General features: G+C 47.8%; 1 protein-coding gene across 2 annotated transcripts in view; it reads right to left on the bottom strand.

Moving 5' to 3' along the window:
* Positions 1 to 1,274: 1,274 nt before the first annotated feature.
* The window catches only part of LOC138566188 (ankyrin repeat domain-containing protein 23-like), a 120,693-nt gene continuing 101,746 nt past the window's right edge, over positions 1,275 to 20,221 (bottom strand). For both annotated transcript variants that reach the window (XM_069643231.1, XM_069643230.1), the window contains exon 5: positions 1,275 to 2,475. In XM_069643231.1, coding sequence (XP_069499332.1) covers positions 2,254 to 2,475 — 222 coding nt within the window. In that variant the 3' untranslated portion in view covers positions 1,275 to 2,253. The remainder of the gene's footprint in view (positions 2,476 to 20,221) is intronic.

The following is a 20,221-nucleotide window of genomic DNA, read 5'->3' as shown; positions in this document are numbered from 1 at the left end:
CAGAAGGTCCCAGCCTCCTCTCCCTGTCCGTCAAGTCTTTCGGCAGGGCAACATGCTCCCACGCCCTGGATGACCATGTGGGCTTTTTAAGAGTGGAGGTTGCCAGTCCCGGGGGGCCCTATTGTGCTTGGCTCCCCTCCGCCCCCACCATGGCAGGAGCAGGCTACTCCTCTATCGCTTCCTCGACACCCTCGTGCAGGAAGGAAGATCCACCACTTGCTGTGGCCCCCTCCCTCCCTCAGGCTGGTAGGTGCTCTGAGCCTCTGCCAGGTGGCCCTCCCCCTTGTACACAGCAGCACCTCACCTTCTTGGGTGGAGACCACTTCCACATCTTTCCCCATTCCTCCCACCAAGACAAGAGGTCGCCCCAAACCCCTCCGCCAGGATGTTTGCTGCGGCCACCTACCCACCCTCTCTTCCTCCCTGCTTCCACCGCTCTTCCTAATGTAGCTAATTATGACGTGACATAACTATGAGATGGCCTGGCCAGTCCCAATTACCATAACATGACAACACGAGAAACCGGTATATGACATGACGTAACAATAACATACCATGCTATTGCATGTCATGAAATGGCATGATATAAATAACATAGTGAAATATAAGATGACCATAAACTTAACACAATGACATTTCAGTAAACATAATGACAATTAACATCACTAGTTGCTATTGTTAATAAACTCAAAGGTCCTCATTGTATTGACTTTGTCTGGATGAAAGGCAGAGTCATCAGCAGCAGGGTCCAAACCTGTAACCCGGATGTTGAACACAGATCTCTGTAGATGGTGCAGCAACACACCAAGCTATCTTATTTGAAGCATGGTTTTTATTTTATTTTTGCTCTGTTTCCTCTCAGTTTCACTCATGACATACACTTGATGTACACAGGTGGCACAGATATTCAATCAAATTAATTTTAAAAAGACTCCCATTTTGCTCTCTGCCTGTCACTTTGTATGTGAGAGGATGGAAAAGATGCCTGGTACCTCAGGTGGTTGTACATAGCAGCTGCTGTGCCTTTGGTTCCCAGGGCAATCCTCTTCTTATTGGAGAGCGGTTGCCTAGGGCAGACCTCTAGAGGAATGGAGTAGCACACCTGCAACCCTCTGGTGTATGTGCGGCAGGGGAGCTGTGATCCACCGACTGTCAAAACACAAGTAAACACGCCAGGGACAGAGCTGTGCAGGCCCACTCCTATGGCGCTCCATCATCTCCCCTCCATTTTAAGCCATAGCCTTACCTGGTTGGGACAAACCATCAAATCTAAGTGACATCTTACAATCCAAGCATCAGCTTTTATTTAAAAATGAATCATAAAAAAAAATCTTCACAGCAACCGAGAATCCAAGACCGTGACATGGGCCAAAGCAATTTAACATTCACAGTGGACTGCAGCAAACACGCATAGGCACAGGATGCGACTGTCCGAAGTGGGTTGGTAGGACGGGGCTGGCAATGCCCATCTATGGTGGGTGGTCAGTTCTGGACTACAATGAAGTTTGCTGAGCAAGACACAGAGCCAGCGCCCACCATCATGAAAGTGCAAAGGAACATCTAGATCGCGGAACGGATGGCTGGGGAAAGCGGGATATATTCTTCCAGGCCAGCGCGTGGTGACAGACATTTCAGCCTGATATGTATTGAGTCTTATCTCACTCTCTCCTTTCATAGGTTCTGGCTTCATAAGTCTCCCTATTCCTCTACATGCCTGCCCGCCACTCGATAATTCCAGGGATGACAACATGGGCCATCCAATGGACTGGCATATGGGATCTCCCCAAGATCAGAAGTCAGACCTCCATCCCTTCGAAACTGGTGGCTCCTTCTGAAGAAAGTGCTTAGTTGCACTGCTGCCCATTGAGAAGGTTCCTAGGGTGCCGGTGGATTTACCTGTATGATCAATGACTACGAGTGGCGTACATTGTAGATGGGTCCTTCTTCTGTGTTACCACTGAACAACACCACTTCTACTGGCTACACGTTCACCCTACACACAGTCTACACACCTTCAAGTGTCCTCCATGCTTCGTTCGAGGTCGCCCTAACTCTAAAGTGCGGTTCCCAAACTCACAGTACGTATGGCTTCTTACGCAACTCATGTGGAAGTCCAGCACCATCAGGCTCCAAAATAGTCTTTCCTCTCTACATACTGAGGCCTCTGGTTTCTGATGATGGCGGTAATGTTCCTGTCCAAATGTGTAAGGCAGCAGGCAAGATCCTGGGTGTCCAAGCCCAGATCATGGACTGCTAGGGTGTGTCCTGCAGCACTAGGTCCTCAAACATCAGGTAACCCTTCAAGGACAGTGGCAGGTTGAACGTCTTAACGGACCGTAGCCGCTGGTGCCCCATGGCGGCCCGGATGGCAAGGCGGCTCAGGTGCTTCAGGGAGCGCGGCTGGCGGGAAAAAGACTCGATCCAGGAAATGAAGGCTGTCTGGGAGGCTAAGCGCTTAGGAGGCGATCCGGTTTTCTGGAAAAGAAAAAGGAGAGGCTGGTATGAGGCATGTACTAGGTTCCGCAAAAAATGGACAGCAGCATGTGATTTCCAATGCAAGTTGATCGCCCCACCCCCCCATAGCCATAGCCTTGTGCTATTAAGGCTATGACTTAACATGTTAGCTCTTATCTAAAATACGTGGTTATGGCATACAATAGTTTACAGCAGACAAATCCTTTAAAAGCTTGGCCCTCCTCACAAAACCTTCATTTTTGGCAGTGTGTGGTATTTTCCTATCTCCACAGCCTGATAATTAAACACCCTTGAAACACTGGTCCCATGCCCTCAGAGCAATCCTACGGGATACTAAACAATGCCATTTCATATGTTCTTGTAAACCTTTGCCTGATGGGCCGTCTACAGATCCCTTTTCTGTACAGACTGCCAAATTCTGGACACCATGGCCCAACATCTGAGATCTTTCACAGACCACCTGAAATTCAGACATAATACATTTATTTTCCCACATGAATGCCACACTCTGCTGAGTTTAAATTTGCAGAAGTTGTGCCCGTTTTGTGATATCTATCTCAGAGGCATGGCGCCCTTTGGGTGTACCGCTGTACTTTCAATATATACATAACATAACATGACAACATAAATGATCCCTAAAATAAACATTTTTAATTTCTTTAAAACTGTTCTTTTGTCAAGGACGGGAGGATATAGTTGAAGCGCCTCCATAACTGGAGACACATTAGCACAACCCTGTAGGTGGGAATTTGGGTTATGAGATGGGAATTTTAGATTTGTTCTTACGCCCATAATAGCCCATTCCTACTAGATCTAATGTAGGTGGGTGGGCCGGGGACGGGCTCCTGGTGGGCATCTGGTTGGATGGTCTCTCACAGAGCACAGGAAGGTTACGATCAGGTCAGGACGTTCTGATTCATAATAAGCAGTTCTGCATTTTGGGAATTAGCTCAAGGTAATTCCTGCCACAGAGGTTTTTGCTTTTTTAATAGTGTTTCTCCTTGTGGGCCCAAATAAAAGGAAATTCTCTGGGAGGAGTAGCAGAGGGGGCATCTCCAATAGGACATGCAAGGGGAAATGAGGGTCCACTTTTTATTTTGGGGTTCTGCTTCATGCTAGTAGTTTAGAGGTGGACTGGGCGATAAGGAGCGGGAGAAGTTTCTCAACGGATCACTGCCAAGAAAGCCAGGCAAGTACATTTGGGACAGACACAGTCACCGGTCAAACTTTGCAGACCACACTGGGCCGTCCAAGCCTCTCCTGGCACGTTGGTCAACAAAGTTTCCTTAGAGACCTGCCTACCTCTGTAAGAGTCTCAATGCTGCTGACAGCGGACTGGCCTAGATGTGAGCAGACATCTGTGGAAAGCCGGTCAAGCTTTTAAAGACATCATCCTATTCATATTTTATTTAAGGATAAGTCTAGATATCTACCTCAGAAACAAAGAACGGCTCAGTCTCGGCACGCCATTCTATGCGTTCCAGAATCCTCATGCGGCACCACTGTGGCAACAAGAAAGGTCCCTCTTACTGACCGTTAAACAAAAGACATTCTGCCAACACGAGAATACAAAGCCACCGTACCCTCTGCAAGCGTTTCACTGATAGTCGAGAAGTATGTACATATACGTATGCCATTTCTCGTATCAATGCATAAGAAACATCATGTTATCAAAATTCTTATTAATAGAATCGAACATTTCTATAATACACCACAATATAAAGGCAGTATAATAATACACATCCTATGTACCCAACTAAAAAGTCCCCATTTCCTTGACTTCAGAAGGATGAAATTCAGACTCGACCCTGCTGAGATTCAACCCTGTGGCCTGCAGGTTACACACACATCTATACAATAGGCACCCAACTTAGTAAGTTATGCTATTAACACCCCTGTGCTGAAGAAATATAATCACACTATCCTACAACAGCACTAAGAAGAGTCCTGAGCTCTATTCCCATGGTTGAGCTTATTTTTTTCTGGTCACAAGTCCAATAAATTGTATACATCTTTTTTTTTTTTTTAGCAAAGTCGAAATTAACATTAGGTACAAATAAAAGTACATAATTTAATTCCTAGATTCTCTTACTCTATATGTATTTAGTGTTAACAAATACTTTATATGGATTTCAAAGTAGGGTTTATAAACTAAGCATAGAAATTACAATGGGGGGTAAATTTGCTCCCCAATATGTGAATATCCTTCTGCAATAGATGGAATAGGAAATAATTATTCCATATGAAAAATGGCAAAGAGGTGGCACCTTATGTGCTTGAATTATTGATAGAATGACCATAGTATTGAATGGTTCAGAAAACACATTTAGGCCTGTTTTTAAGATGGATAAATACCGAACAAACATTAATTACATTCACAGAATGAACTGAGGTTATTAAGTAGGTTTCTTAGATACAAAGTTTGTGTTTCAATAATATGTGTTTACATGCACTACTTGTTCCTTTGACAAGACCAGAGGCTTCTTTCATGCTGTTCAATTTTCTTGCTAACTGAAAGCAGCATGAATAGGGATACAAGCACAGACTACCCTTCCCACAAATCTTTGGGGGAAAAGAGCCTAATTATTACAGCAACACATGACTTCTCTGTTCAATCAAAGCACTAGTTCAGCGTAGGATGGGGTGCAGCCTTATCTGCACTCTCCAATCAGCACACTGGCCCAGGTATATGTCCTTTGACTTGTTTAAGCCTCTCTTTGATTGGTGGTCTGGGCTTCAAAGGCGGGTTCTCTCTTCTTTCTGCCAGTGGCACCTTTAAATTGGTTTAGTATAACCCTGCACGCAATTTGGACCTAGGGAGAAGGCAATGTGAGCAAACCCAACGCCTTCCTAGGAAGGTTTGGGGCTGGATTATACCTAACAGGAACATTTGAAAAAGAATGATGGGGACAAAAATGTTACATTTCAGAGGACTATTGTCGTAGGACACAGGAGAAAGTCCAATGCAATTTGCATACCATGCTAAAGGAGAGCACATTAAACGTTTAGCTACATACCCGATCTTTCCAAGTCTATAAGAGGATTTCTCTGTAACCAGCATGTATTCACTGTTCTGAAAAAGTCTCTTTGTGGGGTGGGGGTCATGAAGAGGGATGTGGTAGCTCACATCCCACTTCACGATGATAAGTCTCGAGATGGTACACCAGCGTCCACCCAGATCCTCTTTCCAGACCCTCACATCCATTATTTTAGAGAAACCCTTACCTTATTACCCACAGGGAACTGTGTTGTACAAGAACTACTAATGGTCCCCATAGCACAAGTGAAATTGTGCATATGGAATTTTAAAGAACCATTCTAGCAGGGAATCAACAGAGGGACATAGGGGATACCCCTATGGGGTTACAGGAAGGGCGTGGGTGTGTCAGAAGAGCCTGAATGGGTAGAGACAGTAGGGGAGGGGGAAAGCTCTTGTGGGGATTTGCAGGGTTGAGTGCAGTGATCAGCAAATAGCAAGATGTTCTTCGAAGAGTAAACGTATCAGGTCCTTCCTGAAGTGTAGGATGGAGGAGGCCATCTTATCTGCATTGGTAACTTGTACCAGATACATGTTGTGTAGCAGGAAAAGCCCATGTTTCTCTCTTGTTGTTCTTCATTTCCAGCCTGGTGATAATGTTGCTTCTGGTTGTGCATTGGCCTTTGGAGATGGCAAGGTTATCGGGCAGGTAGAGTGGTGGTTTGGTTGTGACCGCTTTGTAGGTGATGCCTGCTGTCTGGAACGTAATGCGTGCTGTAAGGGGTAGTCAGTGCATCTCTCTGAGGATGGGGATGGTAGTATCGTGCCTGGGGAGGAATGTTAATCGGGGACACTGAACCATTGTACCCCAACATGGGAAGCAAGGTGCAGGATGCACAATAGTTCGAGAAAGCATGCCACTCCACTCAGACATGTCCAGTGGGCCCACCCGAGGACAAGCGGCAGTCTCGTCCATGCAGTGCACACGTGGAGAAGTCCAGGAGCAGAAGAAAGAAACCAAGATATAAATGTGCTGGGTACATAAGACTGCGAGTGAAGCAAAGGACACTCAAGGGTGTGAATAACATTTGACATTGCTGATAAGACTAGGGAAATGGCCTTTTGCCGGAGAACATTAGGGTTTTAGAATATGCCTTGCTCCCATGTTTTATGCCCCCCATGTTGCCACCTTTACTAGCGAGTTTCCCTTTTGTGTTAAGGTTGGTTTCCCTGCAGTCCTATGGGAATTCCTTTAGTCCTTCCCACAAGGAAAATAAAGGCGTTGAACTCTTGCGCCTAGAGTTTCTGTTATATCTTTAGACTTTCCAAAATGGTGTCTGAGCGGGATACACAAAGCCTGACCCATGGTTCTTACCCAGAAACCCACCTACTCCTCTAAAGCTAGTCCACTTGTCACTGGAGGCAACCTTCCCTACTGGACAGCCCCATAAGTGGCTGGCTATTGTTCAGAAAAGCCCTTATTGCCTCAGGAAGAAACCACTTTCAATTGAATCAATCTTTAAAATCCTGGAACCTTGAGGAACTTACACTGAATTGTGTCCAAATCCAGACCAATGGTCTATCCACAGTATTGACATGCGGGCGGAGGCTGTGATAAAAGGGAACTATTGGGTGGATGGCATGGTCCTGCCAAGTAACCATGGAATCTATCCTTATACAGCCCAGAAGGGGGATCGTATAGATCAAAAGATTTGGGAACTTAAATGTATACCTGATGTGTTAGAAGTCTCTGATTCACCATCCAAGATCATGTACTCTGTAGGGTTTTCTGGCTTGGCTTTTACCATGACTGCAAAGAATATTGCGTCAATTTTCAAATCTACCAGATGACCTCTCCGACCTCTGGGCCCAGACCGCTCTTCCTGTTGGATAGGCATAGATATAAGGGAACCTCTTGGCCTTTACATATACCAGTCATAGTTGCTTATGGCGCCCGTTATCCCATAGAATTTTCTGCTCCATGCTAATACCACAGAGCACATCCTAAAACATTTAGTCCCATATTTTACCTGTATATGGAGAGCACAAGGGTTGATTCTACTAGGGGTAGAGTCTAATTACCCCACAACATGAGAAGGGCGGTGTAGGAGGCACGGTAGATCCAGCAAGCATACCACTCTCCTCGGACGTGGTACGTGGATCACGTCACAGACCAGGAACAGTCTGCATGCAGTGCAAATGTGGAGCAGTCCTAGGGCAGAGCGCAGTCAGTTCTGGGAGAAGCAAGTGCCTGCAAACACGTGACAGAAAAGAGCCACACGGGGAATAGAGTAGTAAGAAAACGCAGTTACCCGCGGCACAAGGAGCCATTGCAAGGGAATGCCAAGCCATCATGTTACAATTGCATGATTCCAAGATGGTGGACGATATATTATTGCCCTTGGATAGATGAATATTGATCAGTCAAACCCATGGACAATTCATTGACCATTAGAAAGCATTCAACACCCAAATCCAATGGGAAATAGCAGGGAAACATATGAACAAGTGGTGGCCAATGAAGCACTGGCCAATAGGACAACTCCAAGATAAGGAGGAAAGGGCCCAGCCAATCCCTGCCATTATTGAGTCATGTGAACCCTGGAGCACAGTAGAAAGAAAGCCAGAAGGATGCCAGAAATGAAAGGCACCCGGCCTCACTTCAGAGAGCAGGTGGGCTATTAGAGAGAGTGTGGCAGGAGGCTGAGCCAGCACGCCAAGTGCCTAAAACAGCTTACACACATGGGAGGGTTTAGTATAAAGAGCTTGCTGGGGGCTGTAATGTAGATCCCGGCCAGGCCAGAGACCATTGATAACATTGAGAAGGAGAAGAGTGCGGAGGGAGAGGCGGCTATAGTCCAGATCCTGGTGGTAGAACCCATCCAGGCCAGAGACCATTGATAACATTGAGAAGGAGAAGAGTGCGGAGGGAAAGGGGGCTATAGTCCAGATCCTGGTGGTAGATCCCGGCCAGGCCAGGGACCACTGATAACATTGAGAAGAAGAAGAGCGCGGAGGGAGAGGGGGCTATAGTCCAGATCCTGGTGGTAGATCCCAGCCAGACCAGTGACCATTGATAACATTGAGAAGGAGAAGAGTGCGGAGGGAGAGGGGGCTATAGTCCAGATCCTGGTGGTAGATCCCAGCCAGGCCAGGGACCATTGATAACATTGAGAAGGAGAAGAGCGCGGAGGTAGAGGGGGCTGTTAGGAAAGATTTCGTAATTGTAGGTAATTTTCCTTCCATGTGGCAACCCCTAAACTTTTTGCTGTTGTTTTTCACCTTGTTCTTGACTTTGCCAGAGAAGTGCAGCCTTCTGCCGCACTCCTCTGGGCTTTCGCTCCTTTCTTATGGGGAAACTGACATGCCCTTAAGACAGTCAGTACCGGGGAACGCTGTTTCCCGTAGTTTCTTTTATCATGTTGCAGCTTTCGTGCAACATGACACAAGAGGGCACTGTAAGCTAAGTTACAGCTCTCTTGGGTCTCTAGCCTTCTACAGGCCCTAGATACTCGTTTAGGATTGTATCTGATCGGTGCAAGTGATTCAGGGACGGGAATGGTGGCAGCGATCGTTTTCTTGTGTTTTGAGCTCCTTTTGGCGTTCTAAGCGCGTTTTCCGCGCTTAACCCAAAATGGTGGCCTGGCTCCCAAAATGGCCAGACCACGAGGCTCCTTTGTCCTGTCCGCTGACCGTCTTGCTCCCTTCACCTTCCCCAGGTCGAGCCGACCCGGGGTCTTCCTTATTTGGGCATGTACTTTCCCGCGAAACACGGATGCTTTCGCGGGCTTCTACATGTCTTGTGTGTGCCTCCAGGATGTGGGCTGGGATGTCTGGTCCCAATACACATCCTGGGTGCCAGAGAGTCTAGGGTGGTGTGAATGCCTGGGACCACCGTGGTCCGTGATTGGTCCACGAATGGTGTGAGTGTTGATGAGCGGATCTCCCATTGGGTCCCCTCCGTTTTGGCGCGAAGGGAACCGTGGATAAGAGGGGGCTGGAAACACCACTACCATGTCGATCTCCTGAGTTCTCACGAACGAAGGAATACAGGAGCCAAGTATCCTGCAAACAAGAGGCTGGACCGAGGAATCGCTGGTGACCCGCTGAAGGACTTCTGCTCTGCACTGCTGTCGCCTTGTGAAACCCTTTTCACCTTTGATCGAACCAGAAGGCCTGTACTGGTGCTTCGTCCCTTGGAATAGCGGGAACAGCTATTCTCGGCATCTTCATCATCTCTTGCCAGTAAGTCTTCGGAAGCGTCTCTGGGCCATCCAGCTGACTGACCAGCTTACACGGGAGTCTTGCTCTGTAACCGCCGCCAGGTTGTGTAGTATTTCGAGTCCTGGTCACTCTCACGCGCTTCGTACACTTGGCGTTCCCAGGTCGGAAGTGAGTAGTGTACATTTGGCTCAGATACACACGACCGCTCCGTTGCCCTGCTGTGGTAACAAACTGTGCGGGTTTCTTCGATTGGGACGTCTTTTTACTCAACACAACGACGAGGCGTTCCCTGCTCTTCTGAACCTGCCAGCTGCTGAAACTGACGCGGAGAAGCCTGGGTCTGCTTGCATCGGGGACCGGTGAGTAGCATAGCTAGGATCTGGTCGCCCTCCTGCAGGAGCCCATTGCTTTTCCCCGCTGTGTAAAACAGCACCCTTTTCCGTACTCGCGCTCTGCTTCTGCCCACTGTGGAGGCTGCGCTTGAGTCGCGGAACTTGTTGTTCTTCTTTTGTGCACTAAACTAACTGCCTGATTTCCCTCGAAGAGCTTCTCCTTTTGCCCGTTGGCACCAGCGTGTGCAGGTACTTTTGAGCACAAGACTCCACTCTTCGCAGGGCTCGGACTTCCATCTAGTTAGGTGCCTCTGAAGGCGAACTGGGTCTAAGCATTATTTCGCACTGCCTGTCTTCCTTCCCTTTTAGGTGGACTACCCATTTCGTGCATCTAACGCTTGAGACTGTCGTATTTGTATATATATTGTATTGGTATGGTATGTGTTGGTTTAATATCGTTATATTGTGATTTTCTCGCTACGGTCATTGTTTTAAAGGCCTTGAAATAAATGTGTATATATTTTTAATATAACAACTGTTTGGAGTAGTTTGTAAGTGATCTTGCTTTGTGTGCTCATTGCGGGCTTTCAGTCACCCTCACCCCTCTTGAGATCTAGTCTTGACCGCCGCGATCGCTACCTTGATTGGTCTGGCTCGTCCAGAGGTTACCCTGTTCCAAGTAATTAGGTTGGCCTTCTGAACTTCTGCGCCACCAGGACAGAGTTCAGAAATCCGTCTTAACAAATTGGTGTACAGCGGTGGGATACGACTGAAGGTATCCAGTGTTGCGCACGAACTAAGGCATTTCAGGTTATTCCAACCAGGACACGTAGTGAATTGTTGTAGTATAACTTTAAAAAGGCCATAGTCCTATCTAACAGTATGGAAACAAATACCTTTTTAACTTTAAATGCTTCGAAATCAGAAACACTGAAAAAGATGTGTGCGGAGAGAGGTGTTTCCTCTCAAGGCACGAAATTGGAAATGATCCAAAGAATCGTGGCGTGGCAAGAAGCGCAGCTTGACGCTATAACTTCTGAGGACAGTGCGGAAGGTGGTGGGGCTGCTCTCACTGGTAGAACCGACGGTTCTGCCGCTGCACTGATCCTTCGCGACCACGAGGACAGGGAGGACGAGATGTCTAATGTTTCCTCTGCCAGTGCTGATGGGGAGGCTATGCTTGAATTCAAGAAGCAAGAGCTGCGGTTGAGGCAGCAGGAGCTTGAATTCAGCATAGCCAAACTAAAAATCGAACAGGCAGAAAAACAAAAAGACAGGGATCACCAGTTGGAACTGGCCAAGCTTCAGTTTGCAAATGGGTCCAAGGGTCCTGGACATGGGTCTGGGGCCACCTCTCATCCACGGTTTCCGAAAGATCTGCTCAGTGTGTATGAGGAAAGGAATGACATTATGGACTGGCTGAATACGTTTGAGTATGCATGCGAAGTTCAACAAGTTGACAATGCTGATAAGATTGGCTGGTTACTCAGCAGACTGCCCCATTCTGGCTGTAGTGCTATTATGGAAATGTCGAAGGCTGAGCGAGCTGATTACGCAATGTTAAAGCAAACTCTCATTTTAAAGTTTGGGAAGATTCCGGCCCAATATTTGAAATGTTTCAGAGAGTATAAGAAAAAGGAAGGTGGTACTTGGGTATCTTATGTCACTGAATCCTTGAAAAACTTAACTGGCTGGGTCAAAGGTTATAAGGTTTCTACCTTTGAACGCATGCTAAGTCTTGTCATGCTGGAACACATTTTTGCATCTTCTTCCTTAAGCAGCATTTGGCCGATTCGAAGGAGATAGATCCTAAGAAGCTGGCCATTGCAGCAGACTTATGGGTGTCACATGGAGTGTCCCATAAGGACAAAACTCATCCTGGTAAGCAGGAGGAAGGGAAAAAGTCCAAAGATAAGGAGGGTGGAGAATCTGATAAATCTTCTTCTCATAAGGGCCACAAAAAGAAAAATAAGGGTAAGACACAAGAGAACTCACAGGGTAGTGGAGGTCCGCCTCCGAAACAGAACTCTGGTTACAATAAGCCTCCCTATGTAAAGGGGGTCCACTCCGCTAATCTGGCCTTCTCCTCCTACGAGGAAGAAGAGATTACAGGAGCATCCTTCTCCTCAGACTCATTTCCCAGCGGGATAGAGGCTGAGGTAGTTTTAGTTTCCCTGGGTTCCTGGGAGCCTAAAGTCGCAGAGGCTTATGCTAGGATTCCGGATAATGCTGTCATGATCTCTGCTTCCAAAAGATCAGGACCTGCCCGACTCCCTTGGAAGCAGACCCATAACCCCGGTTCCGAGTGCCAGCCAGTCCCAATTGGGACCTTTTGGACCCTGTCCTGACGCCAGTGGCACCAGGCTCATAAAGATGCCCAGTCCCAGCGCTGGAAGCGCCGGGCTCATAATGCTTGGGTGGACTTACCTGCAGCAGACCATGCTGCTTACTTACCTGCCAGTTGAACCCCTGATCCTCTTCTATTTGGGACTACTTTTCCTGTTGGGTGGGGCAGGAGCCACTCCCTAGGTTCAGAACACTGGAACTCTTCTGGAAAGCAGGAACTCTTTTCTTACCTAGGCGTGGCTGTGGAAGGAGACACCTAAGCACTACAGGAGGCTATTTAAACCACACCCGATGGATGAATCTTGCTTTGTGTTATTCTGCATTCTCTGCAGCAGAACGCTCATCGTGTCTTCTGCTTCTGATCCTGGGCCTAAGGGAACAAAGGCTTACTATCCTGGAATCCAGTATTCAGCAGCACCTGTAAAGACAAAGAAAGAACAGGTTAGCACTACAGTCTTCAGTGGCAGCGCATCTCTTACCTGGTCCATCGGCTGTCACCAACGCCTCGGGCTGCATTCCGGCATCTGAAAGACAAAGGCTTACCTACTCTTCGCATGCTCCGGAGGTCTTCGCACTGCATTCCGGCATCTGAAAGACAAAAGCTTACCAGCTCTTCGCACGCTCCGGAGGCCTTCGGCGCTGCATCCCGCATCTGAAAGACAAAAGAAGGTGCGTTTAAAGACATTGGGCAACTTTATTACTCACGTGCCATTACTCCTTCCCACGCCGAATCCAGTGGGTATTCCAGTACCCTTCAGCTTCTCTAAAGCTCCGAACTTGTACCTGCAAGATAAAAGGGACAGTTAGTGCGCATCGTGAAGCAGGCTACAAGCGCTTACTTACGTGCTTCCAGGCGCTTCTATTCCTCACGCGGGTTCGATCCTCAACTCTCATCAGCCCGCCATCCGCCATCGCCGGAACCCTGCAAAACAAGAGATATCATTACAAAAGACTTTTAAGACATTTGAAGTGCCCAGAACTTACCGTTCGTGCAGTTAACGACGGACAGCAGTCCTCTGAGGTCAAGAGGCCTGCACCCTTATCCAGTGAAGAAACTGGTTACGGCACCCTGCCCCGAGGCAGATGGAGAGCTCGGCGTTTACTTACCTAAGGTGAGGGCGTTAACCTTTGGGGTTCTACAGGAGAAGAGAAAGGGAAGAGGAGAGAGGCACCCATTAACCCCAGTTCATTAATCCCATATTTTCTATCTGCAGACATCTTACTCTTCGAGTCAGACATACAGTGTACAGAGGTCCAGCCCAAAGAGCCAACCGTGTGTTACACATCACCTTTGAAGATACGGCATTCACCCAGTCAAGACCGGCGCCTCTGCGGGAATCAGGTGAGCATTACAGAACACAAAGCCTACCGCAAAACTCCCACCCAGGCGCTATGGAAACCTCGGATACCGACCAGCTAGCCCAGTTACTTGAGGAACTAAGAGCAGAAGTGCATGCAGCCCGTCAGGAAACGAATGCTCTAAGAAGGGAACTGATTATTTCCAAGGAGCGAACAGACGATCTCGCTAGACAATTGCTACAGTCACAAGCCGGACAAACTCCGTTACCCGCATCAGGGGCAAATCTTCCTTCAACATCCTCTACGAACCCAGTGCAGATCAACCTACCTGGGAATGTACCTCTGGCTCCGCCCGAACGATTTTCTGGTGACCCAAAGAGGTTTGCAGTATTTATTAATCAGTGCCGTTGCACTTCTTATGTCGGCCAGCAGCCTTTCCAACTGATCAAGCTAAGGTAGCTTTCGTGCTTTCGTACCTTAGTGGCAATGCGGCAGACTGGTCGATCCCTCTAGTTAATCAAGATGATCCGGTTCTCCATGATTTTCAAGCTTTTCAGCTCAGTATGGAAAAACTGTTTGCAAGACATTCACAGGGGCAGGCCTTGGACAATGAGCTCCTTTCATTGCGACAGGGTAATCAAGACCTTTTGGCTTATATTGCGTCTTTCAACAGACTGATAGTGGAAACTCGATGGCCTGAGGACAAAAGGATTACGCTGTTTTATAGAGGTCTACGTGGAGAGCTCAAAGATGTGTTAGCCCAAGTAGTGAATCCCCCGCAAGACTGTTCGGACTATATTGACTTAGTCGTTAAAATTGACCACAGACTGCAGAACAGGAAGGCCGATCATTCCAAGTTTGATGCTCGAGCATTTTCCAAACCACCAACTCCTACCAAAGGAGTAGACTCCGGGGAACCCATGCAAATAGGGGGCCTGAAAGGACCACTAACACAAAAGGAGCGGGAAAGGAGAAAACAGCTGCAACTATGCCTCTATTGCGGAAACTCGGGGCACTTTCTTCGAGACTGTCCGGTGAAACCAGCCAAGAAGGCAGTAGGAGCTGCAGTTACCAGGGTCACAAACTCTGAGCAGGGAAAAGACCTCGCCCGACAAGAATAGAGGTCCTCTTGCCGAGCGTTAAAACCAGTTCAGTGACCTCGCATTTCGTGATACCTATGGTCCTCATTAGCCCTGAACATCCGGATCGATTACATGCGATTGAAGCTTACGTCGACAGCGGAGCCATCGGCAATTATGTGGATCATGAAATGGTTTTGAGGATGAATCTGACTCTTTGTCCAAAGGCTGTAAAGGACGTCATTACTACGGTGGATGGTACGGAGATAGCCTCCGGACCCGTAACGCATACCACCCAAGAAGTGACGCTAGTAAGTCAAGATGGACACCATGAGAAGATCGTGTTCGATGTGATCAAGGCCCCTCAGTTCCAGATTATTCTAGGAATTCCTTGGTTAGAGAAGCACAATCCTCAGATCGATTGGCGAGCAAGAACGGTTCAGTTTCCAGAATGTGTCTCTACTTGTCACCCTCGACCTGGTGTTGCACTGGCAGCAATTTCCTCGGAGGCTCCCCAGTTACCTCCTGAATACCTAGAATTCCAAGATGTTTTCCGGAAGGATCAGGCTAACTCTCTACCTCCTCATAGGTCTTATGACTGCCAGATAGACCTGATACCTGGATCTACTCCTCCTTGTAGTAGAATTTATGCCTTCACCGAGCCTGAGAATCTTCACCTCCGACAATACCTGGATCAATACCTAGTGAATGGGTTTATTCGTCCTTCCAAGTCCCCTGCTTCCTCAGCTTTGTTCTTCGTTCCAAAAAAAGAAGGGGACCTTAGAACTTGTATAGATTATCGCGCCCTGAACCAGATCACCGTTAAGAATAGATATCCGTTACCTTTGATCCCTGAACTCCTGGACCAAGTCAGAAAAGCATGCATATATACAAAGCTGGATCTTAGAGGAGCCTACCACTTGGTACGAGTAAAAGAGGGCGATGAATGGAAGACGGCCTTCCGCACCAAGTATGGGCTATTTGAATATCAGGTCATGCCCTTCGGACTTTGCAATGCCCCGGCCGCCTTTCAATATTTTATGAACGATGTCCTCAGAGAGCTCATAGATGTGTGTGTTGTTGTTTACATTGACGACATCCTCGTTTATTCTTCATCGGAAACTGAACATCGGAAACACATGAAAATGGTCCTCGAGAGATTGCGTCAACACGAACTTTTCGCTAAGTTGGAAAAATGTGTTTTCAACGTGACTGAAGTTGAATTCTTGGGATTCATATTATCACCTAGCGGAGTGCGTATGGATTCAAAGAAGGTCGATGCAATTCTCAAATGGCCATCGCCATCCTCCGTAAAAGGTGTTCAAAGCATGTTAGGCTTCGCTAACTTTTACCGCAGGTTTATCCCCGAATTCTCTCGAATAGTCCAGCCCATCACCGCCTTGTTAAAGAAAAACAAACATTTTGAATGGTCTACCGAGGCGGAACAAGCTTTCCAGAATTTGAAGACTAGATTTATCTCTGCACCGATCTTAAAACATCCTCGCCCAGAACTCCCCTACATCGTTGAAACTGATGCTTCGAGCCTTGCCATGGGGGCAGTTCTATCACAAAAGGACCCAGTAACCAATCAGTTGCATCCCGTGGCATTTTGGTCCCGCAAATTCTCGCCTCCTGAAATCAATTACACTATTACTGATAAGGAACTTCTAGCTATCAAGTCCGCCTTTAAGGCTTGGCGGCATTATCTTCTGGGGGCCCGACATACGGTTACTGTGATTACAGATCACCGAAACATGCAATATTTGAAAACCGCAAAAGCTCAATCCTCTAGGCAACTCCGTTGGGCACTATTCTTTGCCGAGTTTGACTTCATAATTACCTATCGACCTGGTACAAAAAACGGTAAAGCTGATGCCCTTTCTCGGATGGGAGTGGAAGAACATTTGATCAATCCTAAACCTGTACCTATCATTCCCGAACAAAGAATTCTAGGTGTAATCGCCACACAATCCATAGAGGAAGTTAAGGATAAAGCCAGGCTACTGGTAACTCCAGCAGACATACAGAATTGGCATCTGCAGGGAAAGGACTTTACGGTGAAGGACAACCTATTATATTTCCAAGAACGGTTATACCTGCCCAGCACAGATTTACAGAAAAAGGTAATCTCTTGTTATCACGATTCTTTAATGGAAGGACATCCCGGTATGACCAAGACCTCGGAAAAGATCAAGCGCTACTTCTGGTGGCCGTCTTGGAAAAAAGATATCAGAGACTTTATAATGTCCTGTGGAGTATGCGCCCAAAACAAGAGTCAAAAGGAAAAACCAGCCGGCCTCTTACGCCCTATTGACATCCCGCCTCGCCCTTGGCATACGCTTTCTATGGACTTCATCACCGATCTACCTCCATGCTCCGGATACAATACGATCCTAGTAATCGTGGACCTATTCTCCAAGATGGCGCATTTCATTCCACTCAAAGGCTTACCAACAGCAGCAACTCTGGCCCGAGAATTTCTCGAAAACATCGTCCGACTGCACGGTTTTCCTTCAGTTCTAATTTCGGATCGAGGTAGTCAATTTATTTCTCATTTTTGGCGAAGTTGCTGTCGGTCGGCTCAAATTGATGTGAGACTTTCGACCAGCCACCACCCTCAAACCGACGGACAAACCGAGAGGACCAATCAAACTCTGGAACAGTATTTGCGCTGCATGCTACAACAAACTGAAAAAACTTGGAAAGATATCCTTTGGATAGCCGAATATGCCTACAATAACTCTGTCCACTCGGGAACTGGGAAGACCCCGTTTTTTCTTTTATACGGTAGTCACCCTCGAACCTCGGAGTTGGATCCACTCCAAGATCTTGGAACACCAGCAGTAGACCACCTGCATTCTACAATCACCCAAGCCCTTAAGGAAGCCGTTTCTCACCTTGAAAGGGCTAAAGAACAATACAAGAAAGGAGCAGACCAACTTCGGAAGGAAGCCCCCCAATATCAAGTAGGAGATCAAGTCTGGTTATCCACCAAATATCTACCTCTAAAAGGACCACGCAAATTCAACCCAAGATACCTTGGTCCCTATTCCATCACTACCATAGTAAATCCAGTAGCGGTCAAGTTGGACTTGCCCCCTCACATGAAGATACATCCGGTCTTCCACGTCTCTCTATTAAAACCCGTGCAACCTCAAACCCGACTAACTACATCTCCAAAACCTATTCTAGTTGATGGAGAACTCGAGTTTGAAGTCAAAAGCATCCTGGATTCCAAGATCTCCAAATCTAAACTATTTTACCTGATTGACTGGAAAGGCTACGGTCCCCAAGAAAGATCCTGGGAACCTGCAGAATATGTCCACGCGCCTCGTCTAATCAAAAGATTTCATCGAACATTTCCTAACAAGCCCAAAACCCCGGAGAAGCCCGGTTTGGGAGGGGCCTTGAGGGGGGGTGCTGTCATGATCTCTGCTTCCAAAAGATCAGGACCTGCCCGACTCCCTTGGAAGCAGACCCATAACCCCGGTTCCGAGTGCCAGCCAGTCCCAATTGGGACCTTTTGGACCCTGTCCTGGCGCCAGTGGCACCAGGCTCATAAAGATGCCCAGTCCCAGCGCTGGAAGCGCCGGGCTCATAATGCTTGGGTGGATTTACCTGCAGCAGACCATGCTGCTTACTTACCTGCCAGTTGAACCCCTGATCCTCTTCTGTTTGGGACTACCTTTCCTGTTGGGTGGGGCAGGAGCCACTCCCTAGGTTCAGAACACTGGAACTCTTCTGGAAAGCAGGAACTCTTTTCTTACCTAGGCGTGGCTGTGGAAGGAGACACCTAAGCACTACAGGAGGCTATTTAAACCACACCCGATGGATGAATCTTGCTTTGTGTTATTCTGCATTCTCTTCAGCAGAACGCTCATCGTGTCTTCTGCTTCTGATCCTGGGCCTAAGGGAACAAAGGCTTAACATCCTGGAATCCAGTCTTCAGCAGCACCTGTAAAGACAAAGAAAGAACAGGTTAGCACTACGGTCTTCAGTGGCAGCGCATCTCTTACCTGGTCCATCGGCTGTCACCAACGCCTCGCGCTGCATTCCGGCATCTGAAAGACAAAGGCTTACCTACTCTTCGCATGCTCCGGAGGTCTTCGCACTGCATTCCGGCATCTGAAAGACAAAAGCTTACCAGCTCTTTGCACGCTCCGGAGGCCTTCGGCGCTGCATCCCTCATCTGAAAGACAAAAGAAGGTGCGTTTAAAGACATTGGGCAACTTTATTACTCACGTGCCATTACTCCTTCCCACGCCGAATCCAGTGGGTATTCCAGTACCCTTCAGCTTCTCTAAAGCTCCGAACTTGTACCTGCAAGATAAAAGGGACAGTTAGTGCGCATCGTGAAGCAGGCTACAAGCGCTTACTTACGTGCTTCCAGGCGCTTCTATTCCTCACGCGGGTTCGATCCTCAACTCTCATCAGCCCGCCATCCGCCATCGCCGGAAACCTGCAAAACAAGAGATATCATTACAAAAGACTTTTAAGACATTTGAAGTGCCCAGAACTTACCGTTCGTGCAGTTAACGACGGACAGCAGTCCTCTGAGGTCAAGAGGCCTGCACCCTTATCCAGTGAAGAAACTGGTTACAGCACCCTGCCCCGAGGCAGATGGAGAGCTCGGCGTTTACTTACCTAAGGTGAGGGCGTTAACCTTTGGGGTTCTACAGGAGAAGAGAAAGGGAAGAGGAGAGAGGCACCCAATAACCCCAGTTCATTAATCCCATATTTTCTATCTGCAGACATCTTACTCTTCGAGTCTGACATACAGTGTACAGAGGTCCAGCCCAAAGAGCCAACCGTGTGTTACACATCACCTTTGAAGATACGGCATTCACCCAGTCAAGACCGGCGCCTCTGCGGGAATCAGGTGAGCGTTACAAATACCAAGCACTACTTTAAAGACAGTGTGCTGATCAATGGAGTAGATACTCCAGCTCTTAGGGATAGTGGGTGCAGTCGCACTGTAGTGGATTCTACCTTGGTAGACTCAGAGGAAGTTGCCAGAGCTACTCTGATGCCCACTAAGTTGGCTGACGGCCCACTCCGTATGTTCCCAGTAATACCTGTAAATCTTACTTTAAATGGTACAGCAGTCAGGATTCCAGTGAGCATTCAGAGAAACGTCCCGGGAAAGGTCTTGTTAGGTAATGATCTCAGAGCTTTAGGGCTCGTAGGAGACACTGCCGAAAGACCCTACACACGGTCTCAAGCACGGGCAGCATTGGCCAAGACCAATACGCCGCCCCAGCCGAAGGGGAAACCCAAGGCGAAAGGAGTCGACAAGTCAAGACGAGGGAAAGAGAATATTCCCCCGAGCTCGCCTACCACTGCGGTGGAGGAAGTTGGTCAATCGCCCGGGCCTGACGAGGAGGTGGCGAAGTATTTGACCCCAACGATCATCCTGAACTAAAAGACTTGTTAGTTGAAGGAGGTCCTGATAGGGACGAATTCAGTAAAGGCCAACGTGAGTGCCCATC

Source organism: Ambystoma mexicanum, chromosome 2p (assembly GCF_040938575.1).
Source record: "Ambystoma mexicanum isolate Mex_15411 chromosome 2p, UKY_AmexF1_1, whole genome shotgun sequence".
NCBI lineage: Eukaryota > Metazoa > Chordata > Amphibia > Caudata > Ambystomatidae > Ambystoma > Ambystoma mexicanum.
The sequence above is the reverse complement of the archived record's forward strand: the minus strand, read 5'-3'. Positions and strand labels throughout refer to the sequence as shown.